The sequence below is a fragment of the Pelmatolapia mariae genome, linkage group LG17, assembly GCF_036321145.2.
Source record: "Pelmatolapia mariae isolate MD_Pm_ZW linkage group LG17, Pm_UMD_F_2, whole genome shotgun sequence".
Taxonomy (NCBI): domain Eukaryota; kingdom Metazoa; phylum Chordata; class Actinopteri; order Cichliformes; family Cichlidae; genus Pelmatolapia; species Pelmatolapia mariae.
This window is the reverse complement of record NC_086242.1, coordinates 12,856,547-12,876,056: the sequence shown is the minus strand read 5'-3', so window position 1 is coordinate 12,876,056 and position 19,510 is coordinate 12,856,547. Positions and strand designations below refer to the sequence as shown.

The 19,510-nt window shown below is 39.8% G+C and overlaps 1 protein-coding gene and 1 long non-coding RNA gene across 4 annotated transcripts in view; both read right to left on the bottom strand.

Annotated features, from left to right (window-relative positions):
* Window positions 1-13,459: 13,459 nt before the first annotated feature.
* On the bottom strand, window positions 13,460-15,505 carry LOC134615691 (uncharacterized). 2 transcript variants are annotated; one of them, XR_010091320.1, is made up of 4 exons: window positions 15,487-15,505; window positions 14,596-14,644; window positions 14,365-14,427; window positions 13,460-13,965 (listed from the first exon to the last, which is right to left on the bottom strand). It is a non-coding gene; the product is annotated as an uncharacterized LOC134615691 (long non-coding RNA). The 2 variants fall into 2 exon arrangements; XR_010091319.1 differs by lacking the exon at window positions 15,487-15,505 and having other exon boundaries at window positions 14,596-14,856.
* Window positions 15,506-16,129: 624 nt separating this feature from the next.
* Window positions 16,130-19,510, bottom strand: part of sema3aa (sema domain, immunoglobulin domain (Ig), short basic domain, secreted, (semaphorin) 3Aa) — a 35,981-nt gene continuing 32,600 nt past the window's right edge. For both annotated transcript variants that reach the window (XM_063500489.1, XM_063500490.1), the window contains one exon: window positions 16,130-18,959. In XM_063500489.1, coding sequence (XP_063356559.1) covers window positions 18,243-18,959 — 717 coding nt within the window. In that variant the 3' untranslated portion in view covers window positions 16,130-18,242. The remainder of the gene's footprint in view (window positions 18,960-19,510) is intronic.

Here is a 19,510-nt window from a genome sequence, read left to right as displayed (position 1 = left end):
CACAAAAGCTGGTTTCCGGTACAGTCGTACAAAATAAAATCAAAATTAAGAGGAAATGAAAGCGTTTTTTACTGAGCATTTAAAACGTAAACTGCGCACACAACGACGTATTTGGACTAGTGAAGGTTAAAAACGGATTAGTAAGGATCGTAAATTAAAATGAAAGAAAAAAAAGAAACTAATTCATCCTTAAACGTTTCATCTTCAATTATGACATTTGGATGCCTTTATAGTGAAGCGGAATTTGACTTCCGCTTTGTGATACGCAGGTTTTCCACCAGCCTCTCAGCTCTGATGTCCACCGCGCATGTTCCTCCTATGACAGGTGATCCGAAGACATCAGCGGGGGAAAATATGGATTTAAAGGAGACCCATTCGTCATAATGTATGGAACAGGCGGGTTCACTGATGCCTTCATATTGAGTCGTATGTTCAGCTTCTCACAAGTTAAAGCAGGTAAAACAGATCAGACAGCTGAACGTATTAGGAGCTCCTTGGAAGTGTTTGTTGATGTTGCTGTATAATGCCTACACCTGGACTAACCATTCAGTTATAGTTAAATTATATAGATCTAATATAAGGAGAGAAACAATCACAAAGTATGTAACGGACATCTGCAGTAGTCCACAGATGACTCCTAACATGAAGAGTAATTCATATGCCTTTTCAGTTGGCAGCTGTACATCTCTCTTTCTCAGTTTTTTTTAATCCAAAATACATTATATTGTCAGATATGATAATGTGCATTTGAAGGCTGGCTGGGAAAATCAGGTTTCACTGACTGAAGCCAGATAAGTTGCAATGAATTCTTTATCTCCTCTCTCCTTGTGAAGATTTAATTGCTGTTGTTATCATGGAGAACACAGCACAGGATCAAATGAGCGTAATATAAAAGGAGGGTAATGAAAAGACAACGCAGAGGCAGCAGTATGTTGCATCTTTACACCATAACACCACCACAGCAACACACACACAACAGTCCAAAGCTGTAAACAGAATTACATTAAACCTGCCCACATGTTGCAAATTAAACCTACAGTGTATTTAGCTCTATTGTCTTGAGAACATGCACAGCAGGCCACCAGATTCGGCAAGTAGGATATTAAAATATGTCGTCTCTGCTGTACATCAAGGAGATATGTCACGATATGACAGCAAGTGCTCATTTGCTGTTTTGCATGTGGAGCTCTGAGGGGGGGAAATGTGTCCTCACTTTACCCAGTTCAAAGCCCTTAGTACCTGGACTAGCTTGGTAAAGGGAAAAACTGGGTAACTAGACAGTGCGGTAGAAACAACAAAGACCAGAGCTTTAGTGCTTGTGTCTATTTCTTCCTGTTATATTAATAAGAGAATGGTTAGGAATAAGAGCATGTGGCACTACAAATCATCATTTTACCACTGTTTACATGGCATGACAGCCCCTGCAAGTGGGATGATATTTGTTTGTCCTTCAGATATCTTTGTTTTTAGGCATTGAAAGCCATAAGCCTACACATGAGAGTACAGTCTTTTGATTTTTTGCTATAAATATGTTGGAATAGAAATAATTAGATATAAATATTTGATAAAAATCCGCCATACAATCTATTCAGAGAGATTATTTAATTAAAGTTTGGTATAGATGACATTTTAGATCAGATAATCACTCTTCTGTCTAAGATCCAAATTTGGGGCAAACAGCCCCCCCACCCCCTCAAATTTAGAGTTTTTAATTAGCGGGGTTTTTTTTTTTTTTTTTTACATATATTATATTTATATTATATATTATATTTATATTATATTATATTTTTTTTGGGGGGGGGGGGGTGTTTAGCTTTTATTTTTTGGCAAGATAGTAAAGAGCAGACAGGAAAATAGGGAGAATGACATGCAGCAAATGGTCTGGGGTAGATTCAAACCCAAGCCCCTGCAGCCTTTTGGCATATGGCCCCCCCACACAACCAGGTGAGCTATAATAGTCTGTTTTTTTCTCCCCTTCTCCAGTTTCCAGTTTTTATTGACACCCAAGCTAACCGTCTCCTGGTTGTAGCTTCACGTTTAAGTGAAGATGTATGTTAAGCATCTCATTTAGTTGCAGAAGAAGGAAAAAAAAGGCCAAATGTCACATTCTTTGTTTCTTATATTTTAGAGTAGGAAAATGTTAACCATAATTGGTGTGGCTACAGCATTCAAATCTACGCTTTACTCCATCACTCTCACTGTTTCCTGTAATGCTTTGCTTTTTCTCTGAGCCTTTGTACCTCTTTCTGCAAAAACATGCTTTCTTCATCCTAACTTCACCTCTTTGGCTTTCACAGATGTGGATATTTTTATAGTTGTCTCCCTCTTTCTGCTTTCTTCCTGTTTCATCTCCTCCTCCTCATCCTCCTCTTCACCTAAACGAATGTGTACGTGTAGGCAGAGGTGAGTTTCGGTGTCTGTCTTCGGTGATAAATGATGGTGGTGTAGCGATTGCTCGGTTCCTCCCCTTCTTTCCACTGACTGCCGAAGCATGCCCTGATTGTCTCTATGCTGTGAGGCGGAAGCAGTCCATACATGCGCCTCCGTCTCTGTGCGTGTGTGTGTGTATGTCTCATCCACATAGTCACATAAACACACTGACTGAAGTATTCAGTGATGCAAAGCAAAAGCATTCACCCAGACAGACGGACGGGCAGACAGTCACACACACAAACACAAACCAGCGTAGAGGCGCAACATCAAACACAGGCCTAGGGACAAGCACTCTCTGAGGCATGTGCAAACCCAGCAATTTATACAGACACATACGCACCTGCATACAGTGTACACATACACTTATTAGTACAGTGCTACCAGGGCCCTTTAGGCATGCTTCTGTTATAAAAAGCAAAACTGCAGAGGAGTGAAATGAGTATTCAGATCATCTTGTTAATTAAGAGAATGAATCAATACAAAACAATCTGAAAGCGCTGCATTACAAGTAGAAATCCAACACTCCCAGGACCATGAAAAGTAATTTCAATACACCACTTCACTGGACATGTTCACACTCATGAGGCAAACATACACTAAAGCATTGATTTAGTCTTTAATGAGACATATATCTGGGTTTTTTTTATGTTTTATGAAGAACCTTAAATCAGAAATGCGACCACAGCTTTCTGGACTAGAAATGTACAATACTTCCTTCTGTATTAGAGTAGAAGTTCCTTAAAGTGTAGCTTAAAAGTACAATAAAACTAAACTTTAGTAGTACTTTAGGTACTCTCCAACACTGAATCAGGTGTTCTTCTGGACACTCCGAGAGGTATGTGTGTTCGTGCTGTGTAGCCTCATAAGTGTAACTTGAGTCTGGTAACCAGATAACACACACTGGGCTGTGTTCATTAAATTTGAATAGTCAGTTGGGGTATGAAGCAAAGAAGCTAACAAATGCAATATGTACATATATATTTATTTTGCTCTTGCACACCACTGCAAAACTCAAGTTTAAACTACAGTTTCCAAAGCACAAGAATAGGCTTCCACTGTTAGAAAATTAACCAAATACGCCCAAACACGGCCTTGTAGATTGATTCCTTTGTGAATACAGTGCAACACCTGTTTTTCCCTTCTTATATTCTTGTCTAAAATTAAAAAAAAAAAACCTGCTAGAAATTTCCCAACTTCCTCCAAATCGCTGTCCTTATTCTAAGAAGAGCAAGCAAGGGCTACATACCTGTGTTAACGTGCACAAATATGCGCCGCCTTCTCTCTCCAAAGTCTGTGTGCGATGAGGTGAAGCAGCTCCCAGGTGACGGTGTACTTGCAAGTGACGTTTAATTTCTGGTACATTAGGAGTGAGCTTTCCTTAACCTTATTAGCGTCCTGGCACAAGCCTAATTCCGCCTTCAGTGCCAATTTTTTCCTGACCACTGAGGCACGGTGGACTAAAAATATTTTTAAAGTCACAGAGGCCCCTTCTCTTCCTTTCGTTTCTCAATCTTACTAACCTTATGCACAGGAGCGGGAGCGCGTGGTAGGCGTGCTTGAGTGCACCTGCTGCCAACACACACACGCACACACACACACTAACAGACAAAGACACACTCATGCACAGACATAAGCGGCCACTCTAATCCGCTTTCCCTCTGAAAGATAGGCCAATCACACACTGCTCTGCACTGTAAGCTGTTTTCTTGTACACAGACTTCATGTGAGCACATCTCTGCTGTGACTTGGTGCCAAACTTGAGGGTCAAGTTAGCCCAGTGGGGAAAAAAAAACACCCAAACAAAAACAAAACAAACAAGCAAGAAAAAAAGGATCCATCATCAATTATTCATCTCTTGCCAGACTGAATTTTTCCCCTCATTTCTTTGGCCTCCAAAACTGCACCGAGAGGCCTCGACACCACCATCTGTTGAACCCAGTAAACACAAACAAGGGGAGTGGGCAGCAGTGGATGACATGACAGCAGCATTACAGAAAACATAGGATTACTCTGTGGTATTTAAGAAATAGGACGCTCTTCTTTCTCAGAGTATTGCTGAGGCCGTTTCCTTGGAGCTAAATTCTCTGTGAATAGTGCTCCTCGCTCCCTGAAGACACACAAAGGCGTCAGATTCAGAGACTCAACACAAGTTATATAAATCCCTTTGTTTCATACAAACACACAGCAGCACAAACACAAAGAGCTGAGAATGTCGACGTATATATGCGCGATGAACTGTTGAAAAGCCAGAAATCATGTTTGAAATGTGGCTTGAAATATGATGAAAACCAAATAAGACTTTTTCTTTGCTTCAACTGCACGGAGGAGGAGATGGAGTCTCACAACACCTGTCCTCATCTGCATCTTCTCCTCGATATACAAAAGGAGCACAGACTCGCTGCAGTATCACAGTGGTCAGCTCAAAAGACTTCAGGCTTCCAGTTTTAAAAAAATTGCAGGAAAAAAAAATCTAAAATCGATGTGTGTTGGATTTGCTTCCCGGAGGTTGTTATGGTGCTAGGGTGAAGGGCGTGGGAAGGAGACTTTAACTGGTAACAGAACTGTTAATAGGATTTGCAGGTCATTGTCTGGGAGCCAATCTCCAAGCCAATTTTCCAGTAGCTGACTGATGTAACAGCAGCGTACACTTCTTGCTAAATAAAGGTGAAGTGGTTACAGCGGGGCCTGGATATGGAGAAACTACAGGAAAAGCGGGTAATTATAGCACAAGTAGCCACAGTTTCCACTTTAGGCTCAGCTGGTGAGAGGCACTTGTTCCCAGTGATCAGTCAGCGTGACAGCACTCTGATGTTGTGTTCCTCGGAAGTTTGAATTCCTGTGAGCATACCAGTCATTGCGAAGTCTGCTCAATGGAGGCGGCAGCTCGTGCTAATTAAGAGAAACTTTCTGCAGCGCATTCCACAGAAGCTGCAGTCGAGTGAAAACACAGCGCAAGGATCTTTCAGGGGGTAAACTGCCTAAAAGCTGGGTTTTTAAAACAGCGGTGAGCTCCTGTGATTTAGCATTAATTTTAATGTAAATAAATAGATTATTACCTTAAAAAGGCTTCTTAGAATTTCTTTCTGTTTCCTGAGAAGTCATAGAAGAGATATGGGGAGGGGGGAGTCGCCTCAACAGGCATTTAAGCAAATGAGACATCCCTGCTTCGGAGCTGTCATTTTAAAGTGATGTCAATTAATTATGGCGTATGGCACAGTTGCAAAGCCTGCTGCTATATTTTATGATCTCTGAGCATGACAGTGTTCGTGACAACTTATTTACTTTTAATTGAACTCACAACGAGGTCTAGTGAGACAAGAATCTATTAAAGTCATACAAACACCCACAAACAGTGAAGGGCTTTGAAAGTCACGCAGAGCTGATTATCTTTACAGCTAATATAACTCACGAATAGAAAAAGAACATTTATTTGTCCTGTTTCCACCATGGTTTTCAAAAAAATGTATTTATTTATTTTATTCCACTTCTGTGTCATACCTCTTTTATACTTTACAGATCCAAAAGACTAATGTTAAGGATATACCTGTGCATCCTTCTCACATCTCCTCCAGCGGGCATCCTATCTCATTGCTCTTCTTTTCGCCACATGCATTTTAGGATTTGAGATACCCTTCAAGATGGTACACTGGGATGAATTTAAGAGTCATGGACAAGAGGAACTTGGAGATGATGTGGCTGGTCATGGCTGTCATGGTCCTGGGTTGAGTTTTGTTTATTTAATTATTCGTTGTTATTCCTGGTTTGTGTAATAGTTTTATTACCTTCATGTAGTCCTTAGTTCTCAGTTTCCAGTCGCTTTAGCCTTATTCTTCCCTTAATGTTCTTCTCTCCTGTGCCATGACATGGAAGGATGCTATCCTTGCACAGGAGACAACTAGAATCATAAGGGAAACAGCCAAAAGTCTCCCAAACTGACAAAATTCAACTACCAACAGCTTTTAAATAGAAAAGATTGAAAAAAATAAAGGACCCACATAAAGTCACAGAATCTGAAAGTTTAGCTAATCATTGCATGATGCTGGATTTATAAATTTAAATACATTTTCAATACCAAATCACGTGCATGTGTTTGGACTGTGAGAGGAAGCTGGAGTTCCTGGGAACAACCCACATAAACCGCACACAGAAAAGGCTCAGACTGGAATCAAATCCAGGATCTATTTGCCGGGGAGGCAAGATTGCCACCACAGCCAAACCAAACTATTCTTTAATTTGAAAATGATCACGTCACTCTTTACATCAGCAACTCATCTGCGCTGTTGCGCATCAAAATATGTACTATGTATTTGCAATTCTAATCGCTGTTACTTTATCAAAAATATCTCCGTGAGTCAGATAGTAGATATCAATCTTACATTTCCTTCCATATTTTATTTTCTCAGGGTAAATATTCAGTTTGAGAGCACTCTCCTAAAGCACGACTCACTGCTATAATGGATTTGTGTTGTGCCCCTCTCCCACTCTCACTCCACAGTCCTCTTTTATTCATTGCAGTGAATTGACAGAAGTTGACATCTTAACTAATGCTACTCCAGGATCTAATGAGCTGATTCATCAGTAGTGGTACAGGACTGGGAGTAGCCCTTTGTTGGGGGAGAGGGGGGAGGTAGAGTGCTCATTTTGGAAAGAGAGGTGAAAGGGTTAATGTCAAAGTAATGTGGCTTTAAATGCCAATCAAGTCATGCACACCCCCGTGGTTTATGAATCATTAACAACACACACCTGTTGTCAGGGCAGTGCGTCACAGATCGTGGCATCGTCATTTTGCCACAGGGGAGTAAGTCCCTAGCTAAACTAAACACAGATGAGTCATAGTGAGGGCAAATTCAACTGAGCATGTCCATTCAAACACATCATATTTTGGAGCTAACAAGGGGGTTACATAAAATACTCCACAGGACTTGGGGTCATTCTCTACATGCTGCCGTATTTTTCATATAGTATTTTCCTTGGATTGTAAAGCTGCTTGGACCAGAGAGCTTTGGCAGCCCTTGAAGATTTACCCAATCCTTGAGTGTAACTCTGCAATCTCCTCTGATTCAGTATTCTCTCCAGAGATGGTCAGGAATAGGTCATTGATCACCTCATCAATCACAACCAATCAGCGAGTGGTACGTGGCTGAGGTCAAACTGGTGAGTGCGAATCAGTTTATATCTGTACCAACACAATAAGGAGGACGGATCAAAAATAATAAATCATAATTCCACAAGAGAGACCAACAAACAGGACACCTAGAAGGCACTGACATCCTCATGGGCAAATTAACTTGGTGTTTGAGAAGAATATGGAAGTCATGCATGACTGAATGGCTTTTAGTTCAGTCCAAATTAAGGTATCTTTAAAGTCAAGTATGTTAAGAGGCATAATTGTGACTCATTTGCATATTATCAGTTAATAAACAAATCCATAAAATTCACATACTTAACACAACAAGCACCACGGGCAGAAACAGTACAAAAAAAGAGGTAACTATTTTGAAAGATGTGGATTTTAAAAAGCAATAATTCTAGTGATTCTTGAGATGCATGATGGGAAATGTAGGCTCGAATCCACTGTTTTGGATTTGATGATATTAGACGGTAAAAACATGAAAGGTCTGGTTACTGACTGTGTGTAAAAGATAAAAAAAAATCACTGTTAAAAAATCGAGCTGAGTGTTTTCACAAACCACAATGCCATTTTGAAACTGGACATGGCAAGTGTATACCGAGGGTACAGATCAAAGGAGAAGTAAGGATGATTTATCACAGACCATACAAGGAGAAGAGGAGTCGCCTCTTGCTGGTCATTAGAAAGAATGCAGGTTTAAAGATTTCACTCACTTCACTTTTCATACCCCAAATCTACAGCCATCCTTTATATACAGACTATAGATATGCTTCACTAATATTATTATTATTACTCCTGAATATTATCCAACCTGTACGTAAAATACTAAACTAATAGAATATAATTTTAATGGAGTAAAACCTCTATTTGTTAAGAGTAGAATCATAGGACTTTATATTAAAGCACTCCTAATTTTTAATTTGAATTATAGAGCCAGATCATTTAATATACTTTAAATACATATTAGACTGAGCAGTGGGGAAATATATATTCATTTAAATCTATTTTCCATAAACCTTTCTAGATCTTGGAAGATTTAGAAAATTTTCAGCACTGTGCCAAATCCAGTAAATTAAATCAGTGTGCAGCCAAGAAAAGAAAGCTGCACCTGGAGAACACAGTAGGGTTCAGTCTTGATGGGAAATGTCATCTATCATCAAGAAGAGCTGCTTTGTATTACATCCCTCCCCCAGTTGCCATGGTTTCCAGCTGCCACTCAGCTGCAGGGTTCCTAATTATGGGATCTCTTGAAGATTACTGCAACATGCATCAGTTGCATGAAGTATAGTGCAGCTAAGCAACATTATAGACTGTGTGTAAAAGATGGACAAACGTGAGACAGGCCTATTCACTATTTGCCATTTTTAAAGCCATTTAAGCACCATTTGAGTTATGAAAGAATTTGCTGTAGGACACCCATAATAAGAGACCAGAACAACTAGTCTATGCTTTAAGAAATTTTTTGATGCACGAGCATGTGCAGGAGTGGACAGTTAATGAACGTGCATGAGAACCTTCTGTTGTCATTTCCACAGTTCGCCACAACATCCTAACGCCTAACGACATCTATCTATCGCTCTCACACAGACGGACACACAAACACAGACATCTGTTGGATGATTTTGGCACATCGCACCGTGTCTCTGCCATAACCAGAAGCTGACAAAACTGCATTTGTTTAATTGAACAAAATGTTGAAATGCTACAAACTGATTAATATGTCTATAAGCCTAAAATGTTTCTAAAATGTAACATTATTATGTCCTGCAGCTCAGATAACCTTAACCAAACCTCAGAAGATGACCTCAGAGACCAGCATATTTCTTCTTTCACCTGATGTTGCTTGCTTCTTCTCTCTTGTCTTCTCTTCTGATCTTTTCTAGCTAAGATCCAATGTTTTTAAGTTTAATTTTGCTCAGTGTAGCAAAATGCATCATACACCCACAGACAGTGTAACATAGTAATAAAATATTTGTGTGATAGTTGCCTTGAAATGTTCCAAACAGTACTGACACTATGGTTTAGTTGTTCATGATTCAAGTCAATACTCAAATGAGCTCAGTTGAAGCCTAGCGGACAGCTAAAGGACAGAGTTAATGGCTACCTGTCAGTCAAAGCAGCGATGCCCCCAAATAAGCTCAATTTAAGCCTTAATAAAATTTACATTGGAAAGTTATAAAATAAATACCTCCACACAGTCGTACTGAAGAATTAAATTAGCTGTAGAAAACAAAATGTCTTTTGCACCAGACTGTAAACATGTTCATTCATGTTTCATAGCTAAACACTTTAACATGGCATGTATGAGGTTGACTTGCTTTTTGAAACGGCCCCAAGTGGTCGGTGCAGGAACTGCAATTTTTGAAACTTGCCTTCTTTTTTGAGCTGCTGCGTGACTACTGTCTGTACATATGTGTGCCAGTGCTTCTCACAGCAGCTTTTTTACAAGTAAATGACAGTTGTATTCAATGGCTGAAGCATTCAGGACTACATCCAGGGTATAGTAAGAGTTGAGCAGCACCCCTTGAGGTAAAACTGAGTTCAAAGAGAATGGAAAAAAAAAAAAAGCTGCACTGTATCTTCTGTATCTTTGAAATATACTAAAGTAGCAGAGAGGGGGGACTAGCAGTGAGCTCAGCATTTTGCTGCTATCATGTCCTGCCATTGACCTAAATCTCCTCCTCTCTCCTTGCCCACAGACTTTATTTCCCACAATCCCTTGGGCTAGCTCCTGGGCAAGAAGGAATGAGTCAGAGCTTCTGAGCAGTGCAGAGCCTACTTTCTAAAAGTCGTGAGGCGCTTTGGATGTGAATACACATATATTGCAAATGCACTAGCACATATCATGTACTTTATTTAAATAAAGTACAGTTAGCTAGAAGAAATCTGAATCTGGACGTTTTGACTCTACCAGTACCTACTGTAAAACACAGTCTGAGATACTATTATAATACATTTGTGTGTAGACTTTTATGTTGCTCTTACACTTTCCTAAGCAGTCCACAGTTTAATAATCCACAGTTTAAAAAAACTGTGGATTATCAGTACCACCCCCTGAAGAAATAATATGGTTTCAAATAGAAATGTAGCTTTGAGGCACGGATATGATAGGAGACGTTTAGAGGAAAGCCCTTCAGACAGTGAGAAGCCCCCCTGAAGCAAAGGAAAGAGGAATAAAATCACCAAACATAATGGTCAAGACATCCTGTTTCTACAGCTGAAAGTGAGTATCTTAAGAACTCAGACTGACACACAGGACATTCAAGGACAGTAGTCATGGTAACAGGAGCAGTAAATTCACAATGTGCATAAAACTTGAGGGGCAGGGAAACTGTTTGCACCAGTCTAATCACTTCAGCTGACATACAACATGCATGCACTTACACATCCACATGTTACCTTTGAAGTCATTGCACCTGGATTTGAATGGAAGCTATTTCTATCTATCTATCTATCTATCTATCTATCTCTCTCTCTCTCTCTCTCTCTCTCTCTCTCTCTCTCTCTCTCTCTCTCTCTATATATATATATATATCTTATAGCGTTATAAGGGTATAAGGTGGTGGGCCAGCAGCGTCCTCTGGTGGATCTTCATGAGAAGCATATTTGGGTCTGAGTTTAAGGCTGTCTATAGATGGCACGTGATCTCTAGAAAACACATAATTAACAATATTTTTAAAGAAAGATGAGCGTTGCAGTTTCGGGATATAGAACAGGAAGATTGCTGATATTATAATAAACATCAACAACGCATCCACTCTGGCAAGTAGAAAGGTCAGTTTTGCAAGTCATCATAACTATAGTTAACTCCCCAGAGAGCTTCAAATGTGGGTGTACATGCTTGCTAGCAGTGAAGAGCTAGTTCAGTCAAATTCCAGAAATAAAAATCTCACTTATCTCAAGTGGCATCAAGCCTTGCAGTCAGTTTCTATTGCACAAGTTGCCCCTGAGATTTTTGGCAGCATCACAACACAATAAAGGCACATTCATTATTAAAGCACTATGCAGATTGCACTTTAAAAATGTAACACCAAGACATTCCAGCTTTCCAGAACAGGCAGACATTTGGACACTTGTCATAGCCGGGCATGCACAAGGGACAATATTTTGGTAACGATGCCTCAGTAAACAGTGCCAGTGAGCCGACATGCACAGAACCTTGCAAACTAATTCACCTAACTCATTATGTGCTGTGCCAGGGATATTCCAACTGTGGTTTGCCAGAATGTCTGTAATGACTCTTTAAAACCAGAAGCTTATTATGCTAAACTTTTATTCCAAGAAATAGTCCCGATGGAAAGTGTTTTCTGCGAAGTTAATAAGCAGAGTTTAATACACTGCTGTGGAAATTTTAGCTATGCTCCCTTACCATCACCAGTAGAGCTTTCATCTGTGTAAAATACACTCACTGGCCACTTCATTAGAGATACCTGTCCAACTGTATGTTAATGCCAATTTCTGGCAGCAGCTCGATGCATTTAAGCATGTCAGTATGGTCAAGACTACCTGTTGAAGTTCAAATAGAGTATTAAAATATTTCACCAACTGCTGATCTGAATGTTTTTTCCACACAATCACTTCTCGGCTTTACAAAGAATGGTGAGGAAAAAAGGAAAGAAAGAAAATATCCATTGAGAGGCAGCTCTCTGGGCAAAAATGCCTTGCTGAATCCAAAGAAGGGCCAGACTGCTCCCAACTGAAAGGAAGGCAACAAATTGCCCAAATAACCACTACTAAGGTATACAGAAGAGCATCTCTGAATGTCAGACCTTGAAGGAGATGGGCTTCAGCAGCAGAAAACACACTGGGCACCACTCTTTTCAGCTAAGAACAGGAAACTGAGGCTACAATTCATACAGGCTCGCCAAAATTGGGTAACGGGAGATTGGAAAAATATTGTATGGTCTGCTGAGTCTTTATTTCTGCTGCAACATTTGGATGGTAGGGTCGGAATTTGGCATAAACAACATGAAAGCATGGATCCTTTCTGCCATGTAGCAGAAGTTCAGGCTGATGGTGCAATGTGAACCACCTAGTTTAGCCAGTTTACCTAATGAAGTTGAGCATAAATAAACAGTGACTCTTCTCCAGAAATTCATCTTCTGTGTGGACGTTCCCAGAAGATGAATCTAATGCTGATGGATCTAGACTTTTCATCCAATTCCAACATGACTTTAAATGCAGTCAGAATCCAAAATTTACAAAATGTAATTATTTAATCAGAATGACACAGCTGTGTTTTCTCAAACTAACACACAACTGTCTCAATTGTCAAAAAAGGTTCAATTATGCAAGAGTCACTTTTTCTATAGGCTCTCAAAATCAGAGAAAAGGCCATGCTTTTTCCCTTATATCGGTAATAAAGTGCCTGAATGAGCTGTTTTGGTTGGCAGCCTGCACTGTAAAATCTAATTAGTTCCCAGAACTCAAAAAAATTATGGAAACTCGTTGCCTCAAAAAAATTGAGTAAAGCTTAGCTAAAAATGACTAAGTTAGGACAACGTATTTATTTTGAGTACTCTGTACAAGCTCATTTGTTCCCAGAACTCAAAAAAATTGGATCAAGTTTACGTAAGATGACCAAGTTAGGGCAACTTACTCATTTTGAGTACACTGTACTCAAAATGTACACAGCCGTGTTAGTTCCCAGAACTCAAAAAAATTATGGAAACTCGTTGCCTCAAAAAAACTAAGTAAAGCTTACTTAGGATGACTGTTAGGACAACTTATACATTGCAAGTCTGCAGTATTAAGAATAACTTGATATTTCTGACTTTCTGACAATACTAATTGTTTACCTACTGACAAACATTTCAAGTTCAACTAAATGAAAAAACAATTTGTGGTACCATGAATATCATTAAAAATAATTAACAACACTTTTGTAATGATGTTAAAATGAGCACAACTTTTATTTTCAAACACAACAAAGTACAACAGCCAACATACTGGACACTGTTCTGCTGAATAAAAATGATATTGCCATCACTGTTATAATCTTACAACGAAACAAAGTCTTAGATGTAATTATTCTGAAAATAAGTTTAGGCCTACCACAAGTTTGTTTTGTACTTACACTATTTATATAATCAACATAAAATATTTATTGTTCTGTCACAAGTGCAGTCTCTAATTTAAACAACACATTCGTTTTTCATTCCAACACATGAGCTGGAATGTTGTAATATTTTAAGGATGGCTTGTTTCCAGTCCAGGTATTACTGCCTGAATGACTATCATGGATCGAGGTGATCCAAATGTAAGTGCAGAAGAAAGTCTTTAACTTCCCTTAAGTACAGTCGCAGTGGATGTGGGTTGGAGATGCAATGAGCTTGAACCTGCAGGCGACCATCTTCACTGACCACACCATCTGTGACGGGGGACTCATCTCTCCTGGTGTCCTGCAAGCAAACAATCATATTTTTTGGAACATGAACTTAATTGCTTTCTTAAAACATTTTTTCTGCATTTGGTATAAAACAGACTCCAATTTAGACAATCTCAGGCTCCCTCCCCGCCGGAGAGGTGACATTCAATGTCCCAAATTGTCAGTCTGGATAGCCGTGACCACCACGCAACACACAATATTGTCATGAAAGAATAATTTTAAAAAGGGCTATGCAAACATGGGCAATAACTTTCATTCTAATGATGTGCAAAATGATTTTGGGCACAAAACAAATTTTGCTGTTAGAAAACTTGCAGACTTCACTATATACAGTGTAGACCCTCTAAACTAAGTTTGGGGGATGTGATCTTTCAAGAAGTGCAGACCAAACTGTTGTTGTTTGTTTACTTACACAGCATGTCTTGCAGAATTAACTGGAGTCACAGCAACAGCACAGTGCAGTCATATCTCAAGTCTAATAACAGAAGACAGGAAAAGATCAGTAAAGAAACAACTTCCCCAAACCAAAGCACAAATAAAACAATAAGTAAGACAGGCTGATCTAAAGTATGATTAAAGTTCAGCCTGATTAATATAAATGTCACTGACAGTTGCTAATATATTGGAAAACCAAAATACTTACCACTGAGTTGATGTCTTTCTGTCCAACAACAGGAGTGCTGGTCCCGAGCCTCAAAGACAGTAAGAAGCAAGCAGAGGGAGAAAAAACAGAACATTTTTCAGAAACTGATTTGATCCTTAATGGCTGTGCAATCATTGTAACATAGAGTTCGCTTATGTTGTTAAATAAAGGCTAGATTTGACATTAATAGATGCCACAGATGTTCTAAAGCTGCCACAAAGCATGAAAAAATAGACGTCTCCGAAAACGTCGGAGCATTTTTGCAAATATGTGATGTCTTGATAAATCGAGCAGATATTTGAAATTCACACAGCTACATTCTTGCCTGAAAATATCTTAAAAGTTTATTTTGTGACCCAGAAAAAGTAATACGTTTTTCAGCAGTGCTCCTCCGCCATTGCCGCGCTTACAAGTACGCACAGGCTCCGACAACCGTGGCCGACAAATGCGATCCTCTTTTTCACCAGACCCTTTCTGGGTCACAAAATAACCTTTTAAGATATTTTCAGGGGAGAATGTAGCTATGTAATGCTCAAATATCTACTTAATTTATCAAAATATCACATATTTGCAAAAGTGCTTCCACGTTTTCGGAGAGCTCCGTTATCCACCCCCCACACCCACACCCACCCCACCCCTAACGGCTGCACCTCCCAAAGAATTTTGTCTGGGCTCTTATCTCACTTATTTATTTCAAACAATCAACAAAAAAATTCACCGACGTAGTTTTATGTAAGGTTTTTAAGGCTGTGGTGTTAATTTTTAAGTAACATGAGCACAGCGGCAGCAGCAACGCTAGGCTAACACTAACTAGCTAGCAAGATTATAAACCTGGTGCTAAACTAAGAGAAGCCACAAAATCAGTTTGAATAAGAGTAAACATTTACTCACCAAGTCAGTAAAGATCCACAGCAATGACAACAATAATATCTCCAGGTTTGCTCAATATATTCCATAACAAATGCTGGCGCCATGAACATGCGGACTGATCCGGGAGGGAGGAGAACGGCAGTCACGTGGCATTTTCAAAACACATCTTTCATCCTTCCGCCCTGAGAAGCAAAACTTCCAGCTTACTTAGTTTTTCTAAATTAGGACAACTCAAATTAATCGAGTTTATCAGCATTTTTGCATAAAAAGTACTGGTAACTTATTTAAATTGAGTTCTAATAACAAATTGATAAAAATTGAGTTCAGCCTATTTAATATTTTTAATTAAACACAATATTACATTTTACAGTGTGCTGTGATGTCTTGAAAGGCTGGCCAGTCACCTCTCCTCAGGAAAGTCCAGCTCTGGAATGGCGGAGTGTCACGCAACAGACATTAAGAATATCAATTTTAGAGCAGAACTTGAAAAAAAACCCCAAACAAACAACAACAACAAAACAGGTGTATACACACATGAAAGAATGAATCTACATGGTGTTATGAGCAGAAACCTGAGAGGCACATTTGAGGGTCATGAAGGTGCCCTTGGGACCTTTAATTGTAGGAGGGTGAGGGCGGATCGAAAGGGTTTTTTTTGACATGAATGAGAACAAAGACGCTTGTTCTTGTAACAGAGATGTTTATTTAGACAACTGAATGCATGCCAAAAAGAACTGTGTTACAGCAGTGGTAACTTTCAGCTCTCTCACATTTCTAACTCTGAGGGAAAGACCCAGATTAGGGACACAACAAACTTTTGAGCGTTGGTAGGGAACACTATCTTGCCCTAATTTATTGCATTGACACATTACTCTCGTCATGAACTCAGAGGGCGCGGGGAGACAGGAGGTACCATTGTTGAATCAAAGATTAAGGAGCTTGGACCTATAAAATAGCTTTGGCTAGGATATCATGAGTTGTTAATATCACTGTTTGGCAAAATTAATTCACACGTTGCGTTGAGGAATTTTTTTTTTCCTTTCTTTTTTTTTAACCTCTCACACAAAACACGTAAAAAGACAATAAAAAAGATGCACTTACTGTAGGTAGCATTCACATGCAGTATAATGTGTCTTCTCCTCAGACTAGATTTAACATTTTTCTCCACTATTTCTTACAGAAATTCACAGCTAATGTTTTTCAGTTTGGGGAAATTATCTTACACATAATAGCTACTGGATGAAAAATGTTGATGGGATCGGGAGAAAATAAAAGAAGAGGAAAACAGTGAGATGATCTGGTATGAAAGGCAAAAAGAGACAAAATTGTGCTTATCGTTGGTGGATCTCTGTCAGACGTTTTGTTTAATGAACACACAAACCCCTGCACTCATGCTTCTAATTAATTCATGTTCAGCTCCCTCAAAAAGGGGGATTCCTTCTTGACACACAGACATCCGGCCACTTGGTCCATCAAAGATTTTTTTTTTTTTTGCTGCTGTTGCCATTGTTTCTCCAATATACTGATGAGCCAAAAATACCATAATATCAAAAATAAATGCAACCCTTTCACAAAACAATGAGCAAATAAATAATAATCAAGTGGTGTTCTTGTACTGTATATGTACTGTATATACACAGAGAGTTACGTTTGTCGTATATATGTACACAAACAACTGGCAGTCTTGTTTCAGACTGGGCTTTTAGCATAGCGGACAACTGGGATTTGTGCCCTATAAATCCCAGAAAAAGCAACAACAAAATAACTTATACACAGAATCCTTGGGAGCAGAAGGGGTTACGCACACTGAAGACTACTATGTCGCCTGCAATTTTTGCCCCCCAAAAGTAGAAGCACTGGTTTCGAAAGGAAAGCAAATTAAAAAAAAGAAGTAACTTTTTGCTTTTTAGGAAGGGTGTAAAAAAAAAGAACCTCTTAAAATAATTAGCTTATTATTAAAACATAACAACAACATGCACGATGCTTTCCGAGCTTCAGTTGGAGAGGGTTATGATGAAGCACTTTTGCACAGTTGCATGACTTTGCAGTGTTTTTTTTTTTTGTTTTTTTTATTTCTCCATCTAATAATGCTTCTGTCCTGCGAAAACCACCGGTGCCATCTGTGCACATGTCGAGGCGAACCGCAGCCCCTCTGTGCCCTCCTGTGAGCGTGCTGCTCGTCTTGAATTGAAAGACGACATGAGAGGTTCTATTCTTCTCTCAAGCAGTTCTTCAAAATAAGAGTTTTGAATCCTTTTCTTTTAGCAGTTCACATGCTCAGGTCAAACGGGCCAGCGGGCCGCACTGAATTCCCGCTTCTTTCAACGTCTCCACGGCTGTCCTCCCAGCATGCTATGTCCATTTGCTTACCAACAAACACCTCACTAAACATTTTTTTTTGTCCCGGTCTTATTTTAGTAGCTTATGTACAGGAGGTTGACGTGTCTGCCAGCCAGTATCCCAGGCAACCAGCATATCCTCACACATTTACAGTATGCATTCCAGTTTTTCAGTCCTCTTCTCATTTTTGTCCTTTTCACAGGTTGTGTGCTTTTGTGTCTGAATGAGAGCTTCACTGACGTTACATGTGCGGAGTTCATGTTTCTACCTAAAAAGTGTTTCAGATGTTTTGCTTTTTCTGTTGTTATGGAGAGGTCACTGAATCACACATTGCATCTATAGAACGTATTTGTGTGTTTTTGTGTGGATGCGTGGGTTTGTGCTTGCATGTGTGTCGTTCTGGTTTAATGTGTCCTTTTTTTTTCTTTTTCTTTTTTTCAAACGCTGCGTGGAGGTCTTTGAAGCTCATGGGTCCTCCTGTTGCGTCCCTTCTTATTTTCCTGCATCCGTCTCCACTTGGTTGCATGTTGGCTGCTCGCCCGAGATCCCCCTGCGAGCTGAGAACCAGCTAACCTGGCCTGCCCCTTCTGGCCATTTTGGGTTTTCTGGTTGTTCTTAGGTGCCTCACTGCTCAATATACCCTTTTGGGTATTCTGACTGAGTGTTGGCTCTTCTACTGTTAGAGCTCCAGCCTGAAGCCATGGCCGACTGAGAGGTGGACTGGCTTGCTGTTTCTGAGCAGTGGGAGCTAAAGCTCTAGGCTGTAATGCAGAGTTGGACCCGCCTGTGCTGTCAGGCTTGCCCTGACTGTTGCCGTTAGGTGTCTTCACCCTCTTCTGTTTGCGCTCTTTCTTCCACACTCTGTCACAAAACTCCTCCACGCTGTTTAGCTCTGGGTGGTCCAAGAGAGACAGGAAATCTCGGTACCACATCCTGTGCTTGGCTGAGTGACCTGCACCACCTCCCGCACCAGGAATTCCAGGCAGGATGTCACCCAATCTCTGGGTGGGGATGACCTGGAGGTTGAGGCGTAGCAGAGGCTGGATAAAGCCGTGTTCCACAGCCTGACAATGGTAGACCCCTGTGTCAAACTGAGTGAGGCTGCGTATCAGCAGACCTTGGTCTGTACGCAGCACTCGGTCATCTAGCTTTATCTGAAATGAAACAAAGAGGAAGACAAAGAATACAATGGGTGAAAATACTGAAAAAAATAAAGATGGAACATGAGAATGAACCACAGTTTTTAAACGTACATATTTGATAATCTATATCAGAGATGTCTGACTTAATTAATTCACACTTGTCTTGCAGTGCTCAAAACTACCCAAAAATAACCCATTAGAAAAACTCTTTCCAGAAATCATGACCCAGTTACTCAGAAAAATCCATAAAGTTTGATGTGAGAAGTTTTGTGACAGAACTATACAATATTCCTTCTATTAAATTACACCCCCAAACCAATTTCTAATAATCACATCAGGATTTCTGGAAGGAGATACTGCCATTTAGCCCCCTTACATTCAGGGGAAGGGATATATCTCTACAGCTGGTATCACTTAACCGAGGAAAGTCACATCAGAAAAAGAAAACACGTTTTATATTATAATGTCAAATTTGGTCAGGAAAGAAGAAGAACAATGAACAAGGGTTCAAAGGAAATGCCTTGTTTCAGGTCTCACTGAATACATGAGTATTGGTAAGAAAG